The sequence below is a fragment of the Nyctibius grandis genome, chromosome 2, assembly GCF_013368605.1.
Source record: "Nyctibius grandis isolate bNycGra1 chromosome 2, bNycGra1.pri, whole genome shotgun sequence".
Lineage (NCBI taxonomy): Eukaryota > Metazoa > Chordata > Aves > Nyctibiiformes > Nyctibiidae > Nyctibius > Nyctibius grandis.
In genome coordinates, this window is record NC_090659.1 from 18,487,937 (window position 1) to 18,507,751 (window position 19,815).

The 19,815-nt window shown below is 40.7% G+C and overlaps 1 protein-coding gene across 5 annotated transcripts in view; it reads left to right on the forward strand.

The window, feature by feature from the left end:
• Positions 1-1,387: 1,387 nt before the first annotated feature.
• BACH1 (BTB domain and CNC homolog 1) overlaps positions 1,388-19,815 on the forward strand; it is a 31,838-nt gene continuing 13,410 nt past the window's right edge. Inside the window, exons 1-3 of one of the 5 annotated variants that reach the window (XM_068425014.1) lie at positions 1,388-1,519; positions 9,959-10,010; positions 17,198-17,495. In XM_068425014.1, the coding sequence (XP_068281115.1) occupies positions 17,256-17,495 (240 nt within the window). In that variant the 5' untranslated portion in view covers positions 1,388-1,519; positions 9,959-10,010; positions 17,198-17,255. Of the gene's footprint in view, positions 1,520-1,991; positions 2,155-9,257; positions 9,408-9,958; positions 10,011-17,197; positions 17,496-19,815 lie in introns of those variants that run through there. The other 4 variants (XM_068425013.1, XM_068425012.1, XM_068425016.1 and 1 more) reach the window with 4 other exon arrangements.

Here is a 19,815-nt window from a genome sequence, read left to right on the forward strand (position 1 = left end):
AGGATATGCAGCTTCTGGAACGAGGTTGCCTTCAGCGGTGTCCTTGAATAAAGAGCTACATGGAGTTTACCCCTCTCTGATCTGGCCAACAGAGAACTTTGTCCCTTTTAATATACAGAAGAGGAGAGGTTTTTCCCGTCTTTCAATCAGTTTCCCTTTGCATTGCCTTCAAGATGATACTGGAGAGAACAAGCTCCCCTCTGGCTACTTTTAGCAGATGGAAAGACCTTACTGCTACTCTAAGTTGCTTTGGAGAAGAGTATCTACCGAAGCCTAAAGGTACCGAAAATTCTCTGATCCTGGACAGAGTAACACACAGTAGCAGTTTCTAAGACATCCTCTTAGCTACCCGAGACTGAATTCGTACATGTAGATGGCATCACAGAAAAATACTTGTAAGGACCTGAGAACAGTATGCAAGCTACACACACAGAGCACTGGACATCCTAGCCTGCCTTTCAACCGGGATACTAGCTCAACAGTAACACCACACCATTTTCAGCTCTAGCACTGGTGCGTCTGTTGCTAGCTGAACGCTATCTCCTGACCACAACCTGCTCCACAGTATTTTTTTTGCCTTACTTGACATCTTATCTCCTCTTACATAGCATAGCACAAAGCTCGATAGCTGGTTGACAAATCATACCCACAACGAGGACAAGGTCTGTCAGCAGGACACTTCCAGCAAATCACCCTCCCATCAGCGCAGCTTGAGCTTCCAGAACGCATTTTAGACCACACAAGAGAAGCTCAGCAAGTCAGTAAATTATACCAGGATGGTACCTTTACAAAATGTTAGTTTAACATTTCCTGGCACTGATCACGTTACGGGGCAAGCCTGTTAATTGGTGGCACTTCCCACCATAGGCCTCGCACTGCATTTCTAAAAGAAGAAAGAGTTTTACCCCAGTAAAATACAAGAAGCCCGTCCCGCCCTGTCACGTCCCCGCCTCAGATGACACAGGAGGCAACGACTACCCGGCCGCGGGGCCGGCACAGCAACCAGCACCTTCCCGTCAGCAACGGCTGCCCTGTCGGGGCACCTACAGCTTCCCGCCCGCGGAGCCCCTTCCCCTCAGAGAGACAGCAGAGAGCCCCCTCAGCGCCCAGACCAGCTCCCGCGGACACCACGGCTTTTCAAGCCATCCCAGCGGGCGGGGAGGCTCCCGGCAATGCCAGAGGCGGGCAGCAGGGCCCGGCGCTGCCCCGTGGGTCGTCTACCGGCGCGGTGCCGGCGGCGGCGCGCATGCGCGCTGCGCAGCTGTGTGGGCGGCTGCGCGTCGGCGGGGAGCGCCGCGTCCAATCAGCGGGCGGGGTGTGTGCGCGGGGGGGCGGCGGGCGGGTAATGTTGTTGGGAGTCACCTGACTGTTCGCGCCGCAGTCGGGCCGCAGCCTGTGCCGGGAACGGCTGAGCCCGGGGGAGTGGGAGGAGGAGGAGGAAGAAGAAGAAGGGGGCGAGGCAGTGACAGCGCTGCCCTCCGGCCGACCGGCCCGCGGGTGAGCGGCGGCAGGCACTGAGGTGAGCCGATCCGAACCGAACTGGCCGCCGTCGGGAGCGGGCGCGCGCGCCTGTCCCGTGCCTGTTGGGCTGAAGGGGACGAGGGCAGCACCATTCGGGCGTGGGGAGGGGGGGGGTGTGGAGGAGGCTGAGGCGGGTTCACAGAGGCGGTGTTAGTCAGCCGGTCCCCTCCTCCACCCCTCCCGCCCCTGCTGCCGGCGCGGTGGCCTGTCCCGCCGCGGCGGCGGCGGGCGCTGTCGGACCCCGGGCGAGGGCTGTGAGGGCGGCGGGGTCCCGCGGGGGGGGCTGCCGCGGTCGCGGGGGCGCCAGGCCGGCGCAGGGCGGTGGCGGAGGCGCCCTGTCAGCGCTGGGCACTGGGCGGCGGCCGGCTCACCGCCTCCTCGGTGCAGTGCTTCAGGTATCCTCCCACCCGCCCTTCCCCCGAGGCCTGTGCCCAGCGCCGCCGCGGGGCTGGGCCGTCAGTCGTTACCCAGCGTCTAGTCCCCGGCTCCCGCGGGTGCCCGTGTGCCCATGCGCTCCGGTGACACAGGCGTGACTCTCACGCCGCGGTCCCTGGCCCTGTGAGAAAGGATCACCTCAGCCCCGCTGGAAATCCGTCGGTAAACCCCGCTTTGCCGAGGCGAAATGTGCAGCTGGTGCGTTCAGTGTTTGTTACCCTCGGTGGGAGCTGGGCAAGATTTATTTTAGACCGTAAACAACGAGATCCAAGACCTGTTGTTCTGTACAGTGAGATACATGGCATGCTTTGGGGCACGCTGAAAATGTAGTAATTACAAAAGAATCGTCAACTGCTTTTCTGTCAAATTATATTTACATTCTCCATTTTAGTATGGCAATATAACAGTAATCCCATACAACTGGGCCCTCTAAACGTTTGTTGAATTAAAAAAAGGAAAAGCAAACGTTCTAGCAGTAAAGTTAAGATAACTATGTACAGTTTCATCATGCAGTAACTTTTGACAGACACATTAATTTGAGGCGCTTTGGGAAGGCACTTTCAGTGTGTGAAAAATTTTTGACTGTAGTAATGGAATAATTACAATCCAGAAACACTGTAAATTAAGATTACACAGCACTCTGAATAACTCTGGTAACAGTCAGTTCTTTAATCTCAAATATTATGCCACACTGAAGAGAAAAGGGAAGAGTATATTCCTGTCAAATGTGGTGAGTCCAAATTAAAGCAACTAAGACATTCCAGATTTTATTTCGTGGTTTATGAATTTAGCTTTAAAGGTGACTTAAACAGCATAATTACTCTTGGATGCCCTAACATGTGTGAGTAAGTCCGTGTGTATGTTAGCAAGTAGTGAGGTCCAAACATGGCAGACTTGCAGAGAACAGTTGTTGCTGAAAACACAATATCCACATTGTATGCTTTTCAGAATGGCTTCCTTCGAGCTAACTCTACTGAATCCCTTGGTATTTGGACTTCAGATGTACTTTCAGACTACATTTTCCAGTTTAATTTAGTCTAAAAAGAACCTACTCTTGTTGTTGAAGTCCATCTAGTGAATTGAATGTGAAAGCACAGTAAGTGGGATGTTTGGGAAGTTTGCTTCACTAGCACACTCCCAATTCTAACCAAAATGCTAAAATGGAGGTTTAATGTCCAGCTACTGTATTTGTGAGTGTTTTAGACTCAAAAATGTGCAAGATCTTGGTGTGCCAAATATTTATTTGCTTTTAATAGGTTCCAAAACCCGTATGCTAAGGATGTTTTGGACAGTAATAAATTTATGTTAATATAAGAATTGTCTGGTATTAAAAACCATATGCTTTACCTGATCATTTGGATTGATCATTGGGTGTAGAATAGACACATCTTTGCACATGGGTTGTGTGAGTCCCACGTAACTTTGCCATATGGTTTAGGGAAACACATCTCAACAAGTCTCCTCCTTGTCATTTCATATCCCTGCCCCTCTACCTTCCCAGTTTTATAAGATGAGAAGAGGTGTTCATATAGATTCTTCATAGATTTCCTTTTAATCATAGACCTGTCCTTCTCCCTGCACTGGGTGTGCTGGTGGGAGGAGTGGTAGGTCAGTCAAAGGGTTCATGTTGGTGTCTTGAGTGCTGGCATTTTAGTTGTCCCTTGGAATTTGACCGTTGAAAGTTTCATGGGGGAGGTTTTAGGGGTAGAAAAAACTCCTGTGGTATTTATAGCGTAAGTCCTGTTTATATGCAATCCTTAGTTAAACCATAGGTAACATGTTAGTTGATGCAAATGTGGGTAGGAGCAAAACCTTAAGTGAGTGAAAAATAACTGCTGAAACAGTGTGAATTCAGCCTAGTAGGACCACAGTGGGGATAATGTATGAGGACCCACCTGCAGCTTTCCCTGCCCCCCCCCCTCCAGTTCAGAGGTTAGCAGTGTGGAGAGGAAGCAAAAGTAATAGAAAGGCTCACTTTGCTGTAACTGATCATAGGCTGTATCACAAAAGTAACTCCATCTCTAGCAGTATGCTGTATTTTTCAGTTAAGGCCCTTTTCAGGGTGGAGGGAAGTTTTGTTCTTGTCAAGTAATATGAAGCGAAACCTTAGTATTTTGTGTAAATGTGAGTTAGCAGGTCAGAGTAAGGCGCAACTGACCGGTCAGCTAGTGAAGCTTTAAAAAGGAGGGGGAAGTGCGCTATGAAGGGGAAATTGACTTTAGAAGCATTGGTGAAATACAAATAAATTGAGTTTAATCATTAGACATACATTGGAGAGCGGAGGAGGTAGCCTAGGGTATCGGTCACTCAAAATGCCTTTAAATGAGAGCCTGCGTCTTAAAGCATATTCAGTTAATCTTCAGAATCACATTGACATAATTTGTTTGTGAATTACTTCATGTGAACTGTCAAGATAATGTTTGTAGGTGTTTGTTTGGATTCCAGTCTTGGCTCATTGATTAATACTTTGATAAGGAAATAGATGGTGTCTGCTATCCCTGTTTACACTTCTTTTAAGATCAGTATTTTATATGATATCATTGCAAAAATACTTATAGCTCATCTAGTAAGGCCATGTCTCTTAACATCGTATGTCAGATAGGAAATGGTCTACAGTTTCCTGATGGGAAAACTGGAACACAGCTTTACGTGATTTGGTGGAGGTCTTTACTAGAGTTATTATTTGAAGTCTGGTCTTCTGCATCTTTTTTTCTTTATTGTATAAATATTGCCAGTTCTGATGAACCTATGCTTTTCTGTTTTCATAGAAATGTTTCTGAAGTTCTTTCTGATTTATGTCTAAAAATATTTGTAGAGTTTTCTTTCAGTTTCATGTACTGTGAAGAACAGTTGTGGAAACAAATCAGAGTTAAAAAGCTAATACCAGAAAGAAGTTTGAGTATCATTTCCAAAAAGTATTTTCTCTGTCTTGCATATATATTTGCTTCTCAATTCTTTCAGGTTGTTTCTTGTGTCCTTCTAAGTTAGAGTAAGGTACATTAGAACCACAGATGGTTAATTTAGTATTCATTATAAATATTTTGGCATGCGTACTTGTGAATGGATTCTGACAGTCATTAAACTAATTCTTGTGGTTTGTTTTAACTGTGGCAAGGAGTGGAATATGTAGCTATGAATGCAAAGGTATTTGTCCTTTAAGTAAATGTAAGAGTTGACAGTAGATGTTAGTTGTGCATGCTTTATGTTATGCCAGTTTACCCCTTATCCTAAGTGACTATTTTATTGGCTAACCTAGCTCTTGTCTAGAAAAAAAATCAGTTTCTACTAGTATATTTTTGGGTGTTGTGTTTGTGGTATTTTTTTGTTGTTAGGTGTTTTGGTTTTTTTTTTTTTTTTAGGACATCTGTGCATTGTTGTTATCTTCCCGGTGTAACTCTTGTTTGAATACCAGCAGAACTGAAGGATTGTAAGTGATGGGATTTTTCTGCAAAGGAGTCTCTGAAATCCCTTCAGTCCTATTTCATTTTTTAGCAGTGAAACAAACCAAATCCCACAACATGATTTTTGTCCCTGATCCAAAAATTAAACAATTACTGTTGTGTAAAATAATGGTAAACTGCAAAATAGTAATATTTCTTTCTGGCTTTCATATGGACTACTTTATATCACCTTCTGAGAGAAACTATTCAAACCTCTGCTCTGTAGAAAATGTCTATGATTACACGGTATTAATCCTTTACTTTTTTTTTCTTTAAAATCCCAGCTTCTGGAGTCTTGTGACCTAGTAGGAATCTCAGGTTCCACACCTCCCCCCCCCCCCCCCACCCCCGTGCCCCAAGTTCTCATATAGCTTGCAAATACTAAAAAAGTGAATATTCAGGCTTAAAAACTGGAAAACAAATTAAGACTCTGAGCACAGACTTGAAACTTGCCAGACTTCCCGTGATTCTTTTTAATTCTCACTTGTGACTTGACAAGAGTCCAAATGCTGTGGTAAGAATTATGTTGCAGAAATACAACCTAATAATTTTTACAAAGCTCATTTATGTAATTATGCTGTAAACAATATCATCCAGGTGTTTAGACTAATAAAGAATACAATTTAGAATTTTAATTATGAGTGTGCTAATCATTTGAAGATGAGACCTACTTTTTTTCTAGAGGAGAAAGCATTGTTCTTAGGAAGCAAAGCTTTTTGCTTTTTTTAATCACTTTTTTTTTATTTTAAAGTCTTTTTGAAGTAAAGAAGGGGAGAAGCAGTAAACATGAACACTAAAATGCTTGTTCATTCCTTGTCAGCATAACGTGAATCGGCAGCTATTAACTGCTGTAGGCATTCATCTGTAACGTAACTTTACTTCCTTAAAAGGAGAGGTAGCTGGGGGCAAGGACATAGATGTAAAACTTCAGGAAAAAGCCTTTGCAGTGTGTTTTGAGTAAACTGTCTCTTGTCCAAGCTGTCTTGTTTTAACAGTAGTAAATGATAGTTGTCCCTTTGTACTTTACATCTGTGGATGACAGAATTTTTTTGTAGGATAAAGTAAATGTAAATGTCCACCCTAAGGGAACTGATGCAGGTAAGTGACCTGCTGGAAGTTACTCAATAGATCAGCAAAGGTGTCAGTAGCACCCCAGAGTTTGTTTTCTCCAAGCTGTTTTTTGGGGGTCTACAATGTGGTTTCTTTTTTCCAGCTGTTCAGGAATTTAAAGTGTTCTAAGAATACAGATATATTACAGGCATAGTGATATCTGAGCAGACCTTTATTGTCTGCTAGGTGCTAAATTAATCTTGCTAGTTTTATTGTGGTGGTGATCACGACTGAAATTTCATGTGGATGTCCAAGTTCAAGCAGCTCAGATAGCAGTGACAGCAAAGATGTCCCACCTGGGTTCTGCAGCTACTGAAAGGGAGCTTCACTCTGCACTTTCTCTTGTTTCGGGAACTTTACCCATGTACAAGTAAAAGCTACTGTGATTACTACAGAGGGTTGATACCCAGTATGATACTAGCGGATGGTTGTTTACTAAGTAAGTAATGACTAAGGAACAGGGTTTTGTTTACTTTTTTAGTAAGTTGGGTAACTTTTGGGCTGGATCATTTACAGGAAATTTATGGTAGCTGAAGGTGAGATGCGTGTAAACTGAGTTGATTGTGATGGTAAAGCACATAATTGATACCTGAGTTTAGGAATAAAAAATTAGGTCTTCTTTTCAGGAATATCTGAAATGGATTTATTGACTGATGAACAATAAGTCAGAGGCTGTTGCTCTTTAAAAGAGCACTGACTTGATAGGATGTAGCTCCTGTAGCTCGTGTATTTTTGCTTGGCTCTTGCTAGTACCATTGCTATCTTCGTAGAGCTTAAAACAGAAGAATCAGTTTGGTCTGGTTTATTCCCCACTTGCTATTAACTGTGTTACTGATGATGGTAGTGAAGTACAGTCCTGTGTTTTATTCGACAGTGAGTCTTTCACAGACAATCGTTAGGTTTGGATGCTAGACTCAACTGAATCCGAATGCATGTGGGTTCCCATTGTATCGTGGTGACCATTAGATACTGGATTTTCTTTTCCAGGTCCTTAGATTTACAGACAAGAGTTTAGATTGCAAGTTTGGCAAATCAGCTGTCTTTCCTGAAAGTGCAAGCCTTCTAAATAGTAAAGGCATGACCATTATTGATTTCCACGGATTTCTGTGCTCTGATTTAGTATTTTTAAGGACACTTGAAACATTCAAACTCAGAATGTTCAAAAAGTATTTTGGTAAATGTGTACACTAATCACAGGTGTATCATTATGTAAATAGAAGCAGAAATGAGTGATTTGCACTCTCAAACCTGTATGTCAGTTTTAAGAGCCATTTTAGTATTCTTTGGCTGTTCGCCTTAAAGAGTCTCAGAGCCTATGGAGCTCATCGCTGTGACTCATTCATTCTTTCTAGTTGTGAATTTTCTTCTAACGCCACTAGTGGATCTTTCCAGCGGCAGCTGGTCCAGTGTTGAAAACACTCTATTTAGCTGTAAAGCCATACCCCTTTGTATGTTGAAATCTCACCCTTCTCAGTTTTGTTGGTGCTTGAGTATAAACTAAAGGACACTGAATTTACCTCTGTGTTAGCTGTCTTATTGTTAAGTTATTCTCTGGTGAGGTTCCTGGCAGCTGTCATAAGCAGGCGGAGACACCTCCAGCTGTTACTTTTGCCTTCTTTGTCCAGAAAGAATGATACAAGTGTAGAATAAAGCGGCTATAAATATACGGAATTGGTGTTAGTTATTAACTGTACAGCATTTGGGGGGATTTTCTCACATTGATGCAAGATATGCTGTTTAAATCTTCATTTAAAGTCTAAAGAAGTTCTTCGTATTAATTCACTGCATTGGATAATAGTATGTTTTATTTATTTAGTCAGTTTGGTTGATTTTTATGATCCTATATGTTTGGCATTCAGTATTAATAAAATATTTTAGACGGAGCATTCGTGGTTTAGAAATTCTCTATAGAAAAGCTGGAATTCTTTGGTAGTAGTCTAGTGGGCATCTGGGTAAGTGGCAGTTATTTGGGATAATTGCTGCTGATGTTAATATTTGCAGTGAGCTGAGGGGTGGTACAGTTGCTTTATTGTTCTAAGGTTTTGAATGTTGTCTTAAAGTCTGCATCTTATTGCTGTTGCTTCTGGTTAGCCTTATAACTTTCCCCTTTGAATGGGATTTCTGTTTGTTATCAGCTTTTTGCAACCACAAAAGAATTAATCATTATAGCAAATTGTGAAGTTTGGGCTCAACAACACAAAAAAGGCTCGAATTGAGTGTTCTATGTATTTTGCTGCCCTTTGCATAATGGAGAAAATTACTCCTCAGCATTAAACACTTGAGGAAGTGGTACTGTTACAGAAGCTCGTGATAAATCGGGAAAGCCAATTTATATTAATCATAAGAAAGTTTATTAACATGAATTTAGCAAGTGATAAATGAGCAAAAACAGCGCTGGACGGCCGGGGAGTCACCGCTCCACCAACGGCGCGCACCGAATCACACGGAAGACACCAATTTATTGGATAAAACATACATATTCATTAAGATGAGTAAGGGTTGTTACAATTAGTTTCTGGGAATGGGTGTAATTATGTTAATTATTTCCAGGAACCCTCATTATTCGTAAATTTCCTCCTGTTTGTGTTCTGATAGTTCCTCTTGTCGGTGTTTGCCGTTAGTCGGTTGTGTTGATAATTCCTTATCTAGTTACAAGCTCAGCATATGTTATTTAAACCTACTATCTCTACCTAACAGGATGGTCATCTAGGACCACATTTTTCTTATTACACGAATCATCCCATTTACGCCCCCCCAGTCCTTTGTTCCTGCATACGTGGCCTCCAGAATCCTCTGTGTTGTTGTTAGGTGGTCGTTATCGGTCTCCTGGTCGTTATCGGTCTCCTGGTGGTCGTTGGAATGAAGGTCGAAGTCTTCCTCAGGTGTCCTGGAGTGGACCTGGTAATTCAGTTAGTTTGCGCAAACCAACCCCCTCCCTTGAGTTGCTTAGTCATAGGGATTCCAACAAGCATATGACAGTTTCCTTGATTAAACAGTTTTTAGGACTGCTTAGCAAGCGTATAGATAAGGCAGCAGTTGTTTCTGTATATGGCATTAGTCAGCAAGCAAGTGAGCAGATGTTTACTTATCAGGATGTTTGTGGAGCAGATGTTTACTTATCAGTATGTTTGTGGTTTCTCTTAGCTAAGTTACAGTGAAGCCCTCTACACCCACATAAGATTTTATGAACAAAGTTAACCCGTTTATTACAGTACTGTGTCAAATACTGACTTTTTTGGAGTGGTTTGCTAGGAAGACCTATTGTAAAAGGCATTTACTGGTTTTATTATTATTATTTTAATAAATATACACATATATAATACATAAAACATATGTATTATTTATATAATACATTATTTCTGTATTTACATGTATTATTCAAAAGTATATATCTTCTTTGTGAAATGCAATACAAAACTCTTTCCTGTTTGTGTAATTGTCTGAATTTTCAGAAACATACTTAAACATCAAGCAGTTCTTTTGCCCTGTCACAAATGTATGGAGGTAAGCTGGTGTCTGTGTGTGCTTTTGTCAGCTTCATTGACAATTTGATGCTTCAAAGCAACTTTTCTTGTTGACCACAGGATGTTGAGTGCAGACTTTTACATGTTGCGGTGGTGCTGCTAGGCATGAAAGTTTATCTGTCTTGTGCCAGATTTATATGTGTGTGGATGAGAAACACATCACACTATTATGAATTTTATCCTGGTAATGTTTCTAGTCTTGTGCTATCTGTTCCAGGGTAATATAATCTATTATTATTTTCCTTCTGTAACTTGGCAACAACAGTTCCTTATAGGTTTACCTGGTCTCAGCCATAATTATCATCATCTTTGGAGTATATAAATTTTTTTTTGAAGTATCACATGGGGAGACTTTATGGTTTAAAGATCTGCACCAAGTGACTCTTTAAAGTAGAGGTTGTGGGGGAAGTAGAGGATCATTTAACTGCTGACTTCTTTTATTGTGAAGTCAACTAGGAGTTAAAGAGCAGTAATTGCTACCAATTGTAAGCAATCAGATGAGCAAACCTGCAGTCTAATTTTAAAGTACCTCACACTTACTATACTTCACAATTACCCCCATGTTAATAATGTAAGCTAATGCAAAACTTTAAATGCATGACAAAAATGAGCCTTGGATGAGATCTGTATTTGCCAGTGAGTCTTGATAGGCATCTTGCTCTGATGTCTACACTGTGTGCTTAAACAAATGTATATTCCTTTTTTAAATGTTGTTGTAGTGCTAATTTTCGTTAAGATAATATGTATTTTATATGTTCTTTGAAAATAAATATTTATATATCTAGTCAGTTAAAAGTGGAGATGTCTAAATTTACTGCAGGTGTGGTAATTTTACAGGTAACTGTTAGGCATAGTTTTCCTATTGAATTGTATACTAGTAGGGAGGAAAAAAAATTGAGTTACTTCACTTTGATAATGCAGAATAAAGTTTTAGAGCCAGTAGTTAGGAGAATATATTTGCTCGTAGACAAAACATTTTTTATCTCAAAATCACTGTCCGATAAAGAATGGAAACTTCATGCTAGCATGCTTCGTTGTGTTTTCAAAGCAGAACTTGATTCATTCAGATGCAAGTGTTCTTTTATGTAGTTTTTATACTAACGTGTGTTTATATACGTTCTCTACTTTTTTTTTTCCCTCCTTTCTCAAGGCTATGAGGTTGTTAGGAGTGCAGAATTTCAGGTGAGAGGAGTTTGAGGAGTGCTCTTCTACTGACAGTACTAGTTTTCTTCCTCTATCTGAGGATGTGTAGTTAGTGAGCTTTCATGTTGTTTCTTCTTTAATCCTTTCAGCCTCCATTGTAAGGACTATTTTAAGTTTTGGAAGATCTTTTTGAACTCTCCTTGTTTTTGATGGTAACTGCTGTATCAAATATCTTAAAGAATATTCTTGCATGTTTTTGTTTCTTAGCATCTTTTGCATTCAGTGATGTGGTTTGTTGACACTGACTTAGTGAACAGTGATTTAAATATACAGTCATCTGCTGATCTTTGGAATACTTTTACAAGTTATCTGTGCCTGCTTTTAGTTTTCCTTACTTAAGTGTTAATTTTAAAATAAAAATAGTGTGATAGAATAGGGGTTTTAGTCTGGTTTCCAAGGAAATAATTTGTGTTATCACTGTCTGTAGTGTCAGTTTTCCTTCTTTGTTGTTTCTTGTTGCTGCTTTCATTTGAATTGTCTGCAGGGCAGGAGCGGGGAATCTGATAGAGAATATTTGTAGAAAATTATGTGAAATGAACACCTGCACTGGGAGGAAGAAAGCCTAGAAGGGCATGTCCTTGTAGGACAGTTGCAGCATGAGCTTGTAAGTTATAAAGCTGCTTTAAAAAGCACCATTGAATTGTTGTACTCCAGCGGAGGTCTGCGAAGATGATCAGAGGACTGGAGCATCTCTCTTATGAGGAGAGGCTGAGGGAGCTGGGTCTGTTTAGCCTGGAGAAGAGAAGACTGGGAGGGGATCTTATGAACACTTACAAATACCTTGAGGGTGGGTGTCAAGAGGACAGGGCCAGACTCTATTAGCGGTGCTCAGCGACAGGACAAGGGGCAATGGGCACAGACTGAAACATGGGACGTTCCAGCTAAATATGAGGAAAAATTTCTTTACTTTGAGGGTGGCAGAGCACTGGAACAGGCTGCCCAGAGAGGTTGTGGAGTCTCCTTCTCTGGAGATACTCAAAACCTGCCTGGACACGACCCTGTGCAACATGCTCTAGGGGAACCTGCTTTGGCCAGGGGTTGGACTAGATGATCTCCAGAGGTCTGTTCCAACCCCAGCCATTCTGTGATTCTTTTTTATCCACTTCACACCTTTTCCCCTCTTTGTCCATCTATAAATGCAATTAATTTTAAGAATTTCTGAGTGTTCCAGGAGAATAATTAAAGTAGGAGAAAAATTAAACTGTTTTTGGGAGAGATGTACTACTTCTCTTCAGTGAGTCTTGTTGTTGTTGTGGATATGTATATAACAAATCTATTTGTGGACAAGTGTATTTTGTACTCACATGCCACTGTGGAAAATCTAGTCGGCTGTCATGACAAATACTATCATAAAAGTGGTATCATGCCTTTATTGCACAACTGGAAAACAGAATTAAGACATTCACAAGTTTGACCTCTGTTAGTACTTCTCTAAAGTGTTACAGCTTTTTACAGTGGTTACATTTTCCCTTTCCTGTTTGATGCTTTTTGTTTTCACCAGCATTTTCAATCTTCTGGTTCTTTTCCTTTTGATTTCTCTCTTTATCATATATGACAGTAATCAGATTTTACAGAAAAGACTGATAGAAATTTAGTGTTTGAGCATGGTGTATGTGGATTTTTTTTGGTTGTTTTTTTTAAAGGTTCTTTTAAATTTTGAAACGCTTAATGAAATACTGCATTTTATATTTTGGGTACCTCAAAAAACTTGCATCTTTTTAAATATAGTGTGGCATAACTTGGCTGACGAAAACTTCACATTAGGAAGTACAACATTCTGTCAAAGTGTTAAATTGCGTTATGCTCAAATTAAATATTTATTTTCACTTCTCAAGAAACAGAAGGCAGTGTTTCAGTGTTGAAACCTAATTTTGTTTGGCAGCAACAACATTGGAAGCTCACTATCAGTGCTTGAAGTGGGCTGCACACTGTTTTGAAAGCATGTTGTGTGCCTTGTGGAGATCAGGTGAAAAGGAGGTTGACTGTCCTCTGTGTATATGTATCCATATATATATATATCTATAAATAAACTACTGTTCCTTTTAGTCTTCCATGCTGTGAAAGTCTAATGAGCTGAATTGGATATTGGAACTGATTATTTTATAAGGGAGAACTCAAGAGCAGTGTATATGATACATGGGTTGTCTATATGAGGGTTGGGAGAATTTGGGACTTCACACGAAGAAAGAAAAAAGAAGCTTTAGAGGCCTGTCTATATCTATAGTCTCCCAAATGAGTTGTTCACCCCAAAATACATCCTTATCTTTAATACTTCCCAGTGCTCCCCACGACCCTGGATTTAGTCTTCCATTTGAGGATGTTACCCGGTGGATAGATGATGGTAAAGCTGTGGATGTGGTCTATCTCGATTTCAGTAAAGCGTTTGACACGGTCTCCCACAGCATCCTCGCAGCTAAACTGGGGAAGTGTGGTCTGGATGATCGGGTAGTGAGGTGGATTGTGAACTGGCTGAAGGAAAGAAGCCAGAGAGTGGTGGTCAATGGGACAGAGTCCAGTTGGAGGCCTGTGTCTAGCGGAGTCCCGCAAGGGTCGGTTCTGGGACCAGTTCTATTCAATATATTCATTAATGACTTGGATGAGGGATTAGAGTGCACTGTCAGCAAGTTCGCTGATGACACCAAACTGGGAGGAGTGGCTGATGCGCCGGAAGGCTGCGCAGCCATTCAGAGAGACCTGGACAGGCTGGAGAGTTGGGCGGGGAGAAATTTAATGAAATATAACAAGGGCAAGTGTAGAGTCCTGCATCTGAGCAAGAACAACCCCATGTACCAGAATAAGCTGGGGACAGACCTGTTGGAGAGCAGCGTAGGGGAAAGGGACCTGGGGGTCCTAGTGGACAACAGGATGACCATGAGCCAGCAGTGTGCCCTTGTGGCCAAGAAGGCCAATGGCATCCTGGGGTGTATTAGAAGGGGTGTGGTCAGCAGGTCGAGAGAGGTTCTCCTCCCCCTCTACTCTGCCCTGGTGAGGCCGCATCTGGAGTATTGTGTCCAGTTCTGGGCCCCTCAGTTCAAGAAGGACAGGGAACTGCTAGAGAGAGTCCAGCGCAGAGCCACGAAGATGATTAAGGGATGGAACATCTCCCTTATGAGGAGAGGCTGAGGGAGCTGGGTCTCTTTAGTTTGGAGAAGAGGAGACTGAGGGGTGACTTCATTAATGTTTATAAATATGTAAAGGGCAAGTGTCATGAGGATGGAACCAGGCTCTTCTCAGTGACATCCCTTGACAGGACAAGGGGCAATGGGTGCAAGCTGGAACACAGGAGGTTCCACATAAATATGAGGAAAAACTTCTTTACGGTGAGGGTGACCGAACACTGGAACAGGCTGCCCAGAGAGGTTGTGGAGTCTCCTTCTCTGGAGACATTCAAAACCCACCTGGATGCGTTCCTGTGTGATATGGTCTAGGCAATCCTGCCCCGGCAGGGGGATTGGACTAGATGATCTTTCGAGGTCCCTTCCAATCCCTAACATTCTGTGATTCTGTGATTCTGTGATTCTGTGATTCTGTGATTCTGTGATTCTGTGATTTTGTCCTCTGTTCCTTGTTGATGATATTTTTTTTTTTTTTTTTTTTAGTCCTTCTGGTAAGGAATAGAGAGTCATACTTTGTTACACTGCTTGTGCTGTAATATTTGGGGAATATGATAAGCTAAGGATATAGAGCAAACAAATTAGGAATACATGATTTATATTGCGCTGCTTACTTCTCATAAGCTATTATAAGAATAGAATTTTGTGAATAACTGTTTCACAGGAAATTATTTCGTAATTCCTATTTAAACTGATTGGAAATTAAATATTTCCTAAGTAAACAAATCTCTGTAGTTTTGTCATTAGGTATATAAAAACGTTTAAACTGGTGTTTTGCTCCCCAAAATAAGCCCTTTAGGGTTAACAGAGCATGGTATAGCTACTGCTTAATGGGGAAAACTCTGATTTGCGTGACTTTTTTTTCCTCTCAGAACTTTTATTTTCACAAAACAAAATCTTGTATATTTAAGCAAATGCCCCAAAACAGACTGACTTTCTTTGTTTTGCCAGATTATGATCTGTACATTTCGTTGGTAAAGTTAACCATGAAGATGAGGTGCAGTGTTCCGTGAGGGAGTGGCAAGGGCAGATAATGCTGATGCTCTGCACTTTTACCAGAGTCCAGACTGGTACTGTGCTACTACTGCCACTGGAAATGTGGATCTTTTTTCTTCTCTCTGTTCAAAAGATCACTAAAAATGCCTGTATGCCATGAAAATAACTTGAGTAGTGAGTAACTAGGAGTATAGCTGGCAGGGTGGTTAGTTTTTTGCCCTCTGTGTTTAAAAATGGCCATGCCTTCCTCCCTCCCCGTGTTGTGAAAGTTTCCCATACTTGAAAAGTGAAGGTTTGCATTGGCTACAGTTTTATTGTTGTTGGGAGTTGGCATATCATAACAACCTCTGTTGAGCAATACAATGATTGGGTAGTCCTGCGTCAGCTGAAGCGAGTCTCAGTAACTATGTTCAGTTACAGTAACTCTTGGGTAGACTAGTCCAGGGTAATGCTTCCTTTGTTAAGGTAACACTTTTCATAGTAATATATTTTCCTTTCAGGACAGTTCCAAATCTGATTATGTGGTTTCTTGATTGAGCTCTAGATGGGAAGATGCCTCTCTCCTGCCTCTCTCCTGCCTCTCTCCTGCCTCTCTCCTGCCTCTCTCCTGCCTCTCTCCTGCCTCTCTCCTGCCTCTCTCCTGCCTCTCTCCTGCCTCTCTCCTGCCTCTCTCCTGCCTCTCTCCTGCCTCTCTCCTGCCTCTCTCCTGCCTCTCTCCTGCCTCTCTCCTGCCTCTCTCCTGCCTCTCTCCTGCCTCTCTCGAAAGGCTCAATCCAGAGAAGACAGGAATTTAGAATTACAGTGTACAGATCAGACTTGGAAATGCTGTTAAACTTCCACTTTCTAGGAGGGCTGACTTCTTCCTAGTTTTTTGTGTGGCTTTTTCTTTGTTTTTGTTTGTGGGTTTTTTTGGTGTTTTGTTTAGGTTGTTTTTTTTTTCAAGTACTAGGAGTTCAGGAATAGCTTCAGGACAGTTATATATGAGCTTGTTTCAAGGTTTTAAATATATAACTTTTACTGTTGTTTATTATCCAATAAATACTGTTATTTCAGAACTTTGTTCTGTCACAAAAGTGATTCCATTGCCAGGTGATCTGAATCATGGTGATCCATTAGGAAAGCAAGCTTCTAACAAGCATGACAAGTCAAATAGTGATGAGCAGGAGGGGGGAAAAAAGGCTGCATTAGAGAATTAAGGCAGGTGGAAAACAGGAGAACTAATCTGTTTTAGAAACAAAACAAAACATCAACGTACTAGAGAGAAAATGAGAGTATTTTACCAATGCCTGATTGGTTTAGCAGGCGAACTGCTTTTGAAAGAAGATAGAACACAAATATTTTAGTCTGCACTGTGTGAATCAGTAAACAGAAGTAGCTTACATAGTAATTTGGTGAGTTTTGGTTTAATGCATCTGTTTTTTATTTCTCTTTATGTTATCATAGTGTTGGAGTCAGGATACACTGATAACTAAAAATTAAAGCCTAAATAATTTTTAGGTGTTAAGGGAAAGTTATTACTCTTAATCACTTCCTGAGGAAAAATCTGTTCTTTATCACTGAAGTTGCATGAAAAATTGTTCCCTTTTTTAGTCTATGAGACTACTAAAACAATATGTTAAGATGTACATATTAAGGTTTAGGTACTTTAAATGCTTGTAAGCATGTATTTATGCATTAACATGTATGCAATGTTGAGTATTACAGAATCACAGAATCACAGAACGTTAGGGATTGGAAGGGACCTCGAAAAACAGGCAATGCATGTTTAACAGTTTGCTTATTATGTTTTGGTATCAGTAGATTCCTGTTGGATATGACTTTCACATGTACAACTTGTTTTTTTTTCATCCTCCAGATTTGAAGAACAGAAGCATGCTTTCCACTGAGACTTACACTACCGCTTGTGATACAGAATGTCTCTAAGTGAGAAGAATAGTGTGGTTTTTGCATATGAATCTTCAGTACACAGTACTAATGTACTTCTCAGTCTTGATGATCAGAGAAAGCAAGATATTCTTTGTGATATTACTATTTTAGTGGAAGATCAGCGATTTCGGGCTCACAAGGCTGTGCTTGCAGCTTGCAGCAGTTACTTCCTTTCAAGAATTGTGGGCCAGGTGGATGCTGATCTTATCATCACTTTACCGGAAGAGGTGAGTGTCACGCTCTCCTGTATTTTACCTGCCATTGCTTCTAATCTGTTTTGTTCAGTTCTGTTTTACGATAGGCTGGTGCTTAAGTTCAGGTAAGGGATTTAAGAACTGAAGGGAAGGAATTTCTAAGTTGTAAAGCTGCCATTGGTTGAGGTAAAGGCTAGACAGATCAGAGTGTGTATCACAGGCTGAAGATAGGTGGATGCTGTCTTGGGGAATGTATAGGGAAAATCTTTTCAATGAAGTATATATTACTTTTAAAATTGTGCACCTGTTTCAAAGCATGTAAGTTTGTCAAAAAACAGGCCTTAAATGGTAAAGAACTATTGCAGACCTAGTCCTCCTATATGAAAAGAGAATACTTTTTGAGTAATAAACAAATTAAAGCTTAAAATGGTAACACCTTTAAATCAGTATTGTTAAGATTTGGTTTCATATGTTTGAGTAATACAGCCATGCTTCCTGCTTACTGTTAAGAGTTTTCCGCTCACTTCCTCATCCTTTTTGCACACTGATCATTAGCATCTTGATTTTTTTTTTTCTACTGTGTTTTATTAAGACTCAGAAAATGTATTGCAATTACTTGCTTTTTTTACCCCTAAAATACATATTCTTAAATCAGATTGAATTTAAAGGCATTCAGTGGGAATGAGATGGAACCTGACATCCGTAGGAAAGAAAATTTATTATTACGTATCTGGAGCATCTTAACACATTTAAATATTCCATCTGGTATTTAGTTAAGTTGTAAGAGGCATGAGGCAAGCAAGTAACTGGATTTTTATATGAAATGCTGTGCTTGTAGGTGAAAAGTGAAGAGCCTCGAGGTGCTCTGATTGTGCCCAAGGGTAGCAGTAATCTGAAGAGTTGGTTGTTAAATAATCAATGGCTTTCTGGGAGGTAGTTCATGGTAATTAGCTTTAGGGGTAGGAAATAACATGCAAATTCTTGGCAACTCAAGTAGAATCATTAAAGTTGGAGGAAAGGTGTGCATCAATGAATATTTATAGTGACATTGGAGATTACATTATGGACTTCTTCGTGTACAAGACTGAGTTGAGTTCGCAGAGATGATGTATTCAGAAAGCCGGTACTTCAGTAAAGTAACTAGCTCACTGGCTTTCTAACATACTGAGATAAGCACAAGGATTCTCTGTTACCAGAATCTTTCTGATTTTATAGAAAACAAAAGACTAAAAGGGATCAAGTGGCCTCTTAAAAGAGTTTCAGTGGTCTTTGCTATTCTCTATTGATCAATTAATTTCTCACAAAATTACATCACAGCATAATACCACCACATCACTTTTACTCAGCCTTCTTACTGTGTCCATGTGCTCATTTCTTCTTACACTTTTTTTTCCTAGGAGCTTAATATGTTGATAGCCTGAACGTGTCTCAGATTAAAAGAAAAGTAATGATGGGAGCTGATGTGGAAGGGAAGTAGGATGCTGGGGGACACAAAACCATGATTTGGAGTAAGAGAAGGAAATCGGTGGTGCATAAAACTTCTGACGTCGAAGAGAATTTTGCTTTGGGATGATGGAAAAAATAGGATATTGGAGGAATAAGAAATGTAGCTCAAAGTTGGAGGGGGAAGAACAGTCTCCGGTGCAAAGCAACAGTGTTTCAATGAACCCATGAAATAAACCTGAATTAGAAGGGACCAGAGTTTGTAAAGAAAGTGGAGGAACATAATAATCCCGATGTTTACTACAATGTAGACTTAAGAGGACTCGTAATTTAGCATTACTGATGTAAGAACTGAATCTACTGAAGCAACAAGCAAAAATGCTAACAGCGAATGTCATCTTTTAATGATTTGATCTGATCGCTTACTTGGTAAAAGCATTTTAAGACTTGGCAACTTGAATTTCTGGGAACTGCTAAATATTTTGAAATGAGTGGGTTTATGAAGCTGCATGTTTTAGAGACAAGCAAACACTGATCACATGGTTTGACATGTGATTTCTTCTTTTTTTTTTTTTTGTTTTGTTTTTAACCTTTTTAATCATCCAAAGTATTTGAAGTTTAAAATGAAGGACACCAGTCCACAATCTGAGACACCAAAATATATTTGGAATTAAGGACTTCATATATATTATATTGCACAGACTAACTACTGCCATCTAGATATCAGTTCTGTGTTGTTTTTCTACCAATGTTTTTACTCCATGAGTTAGACTTTCAGCCCAAATACAAATTAAGTAAATGGCTACTGCAAGAGTTGATTTTCTAGCTTAGTCAGACCAAGAGTCTTTTCTGGAGTTCTGTGTTGTTCGAGGATAGCCAGCTAGAAATGTGTAAGAGAAAGTGAAAGGAG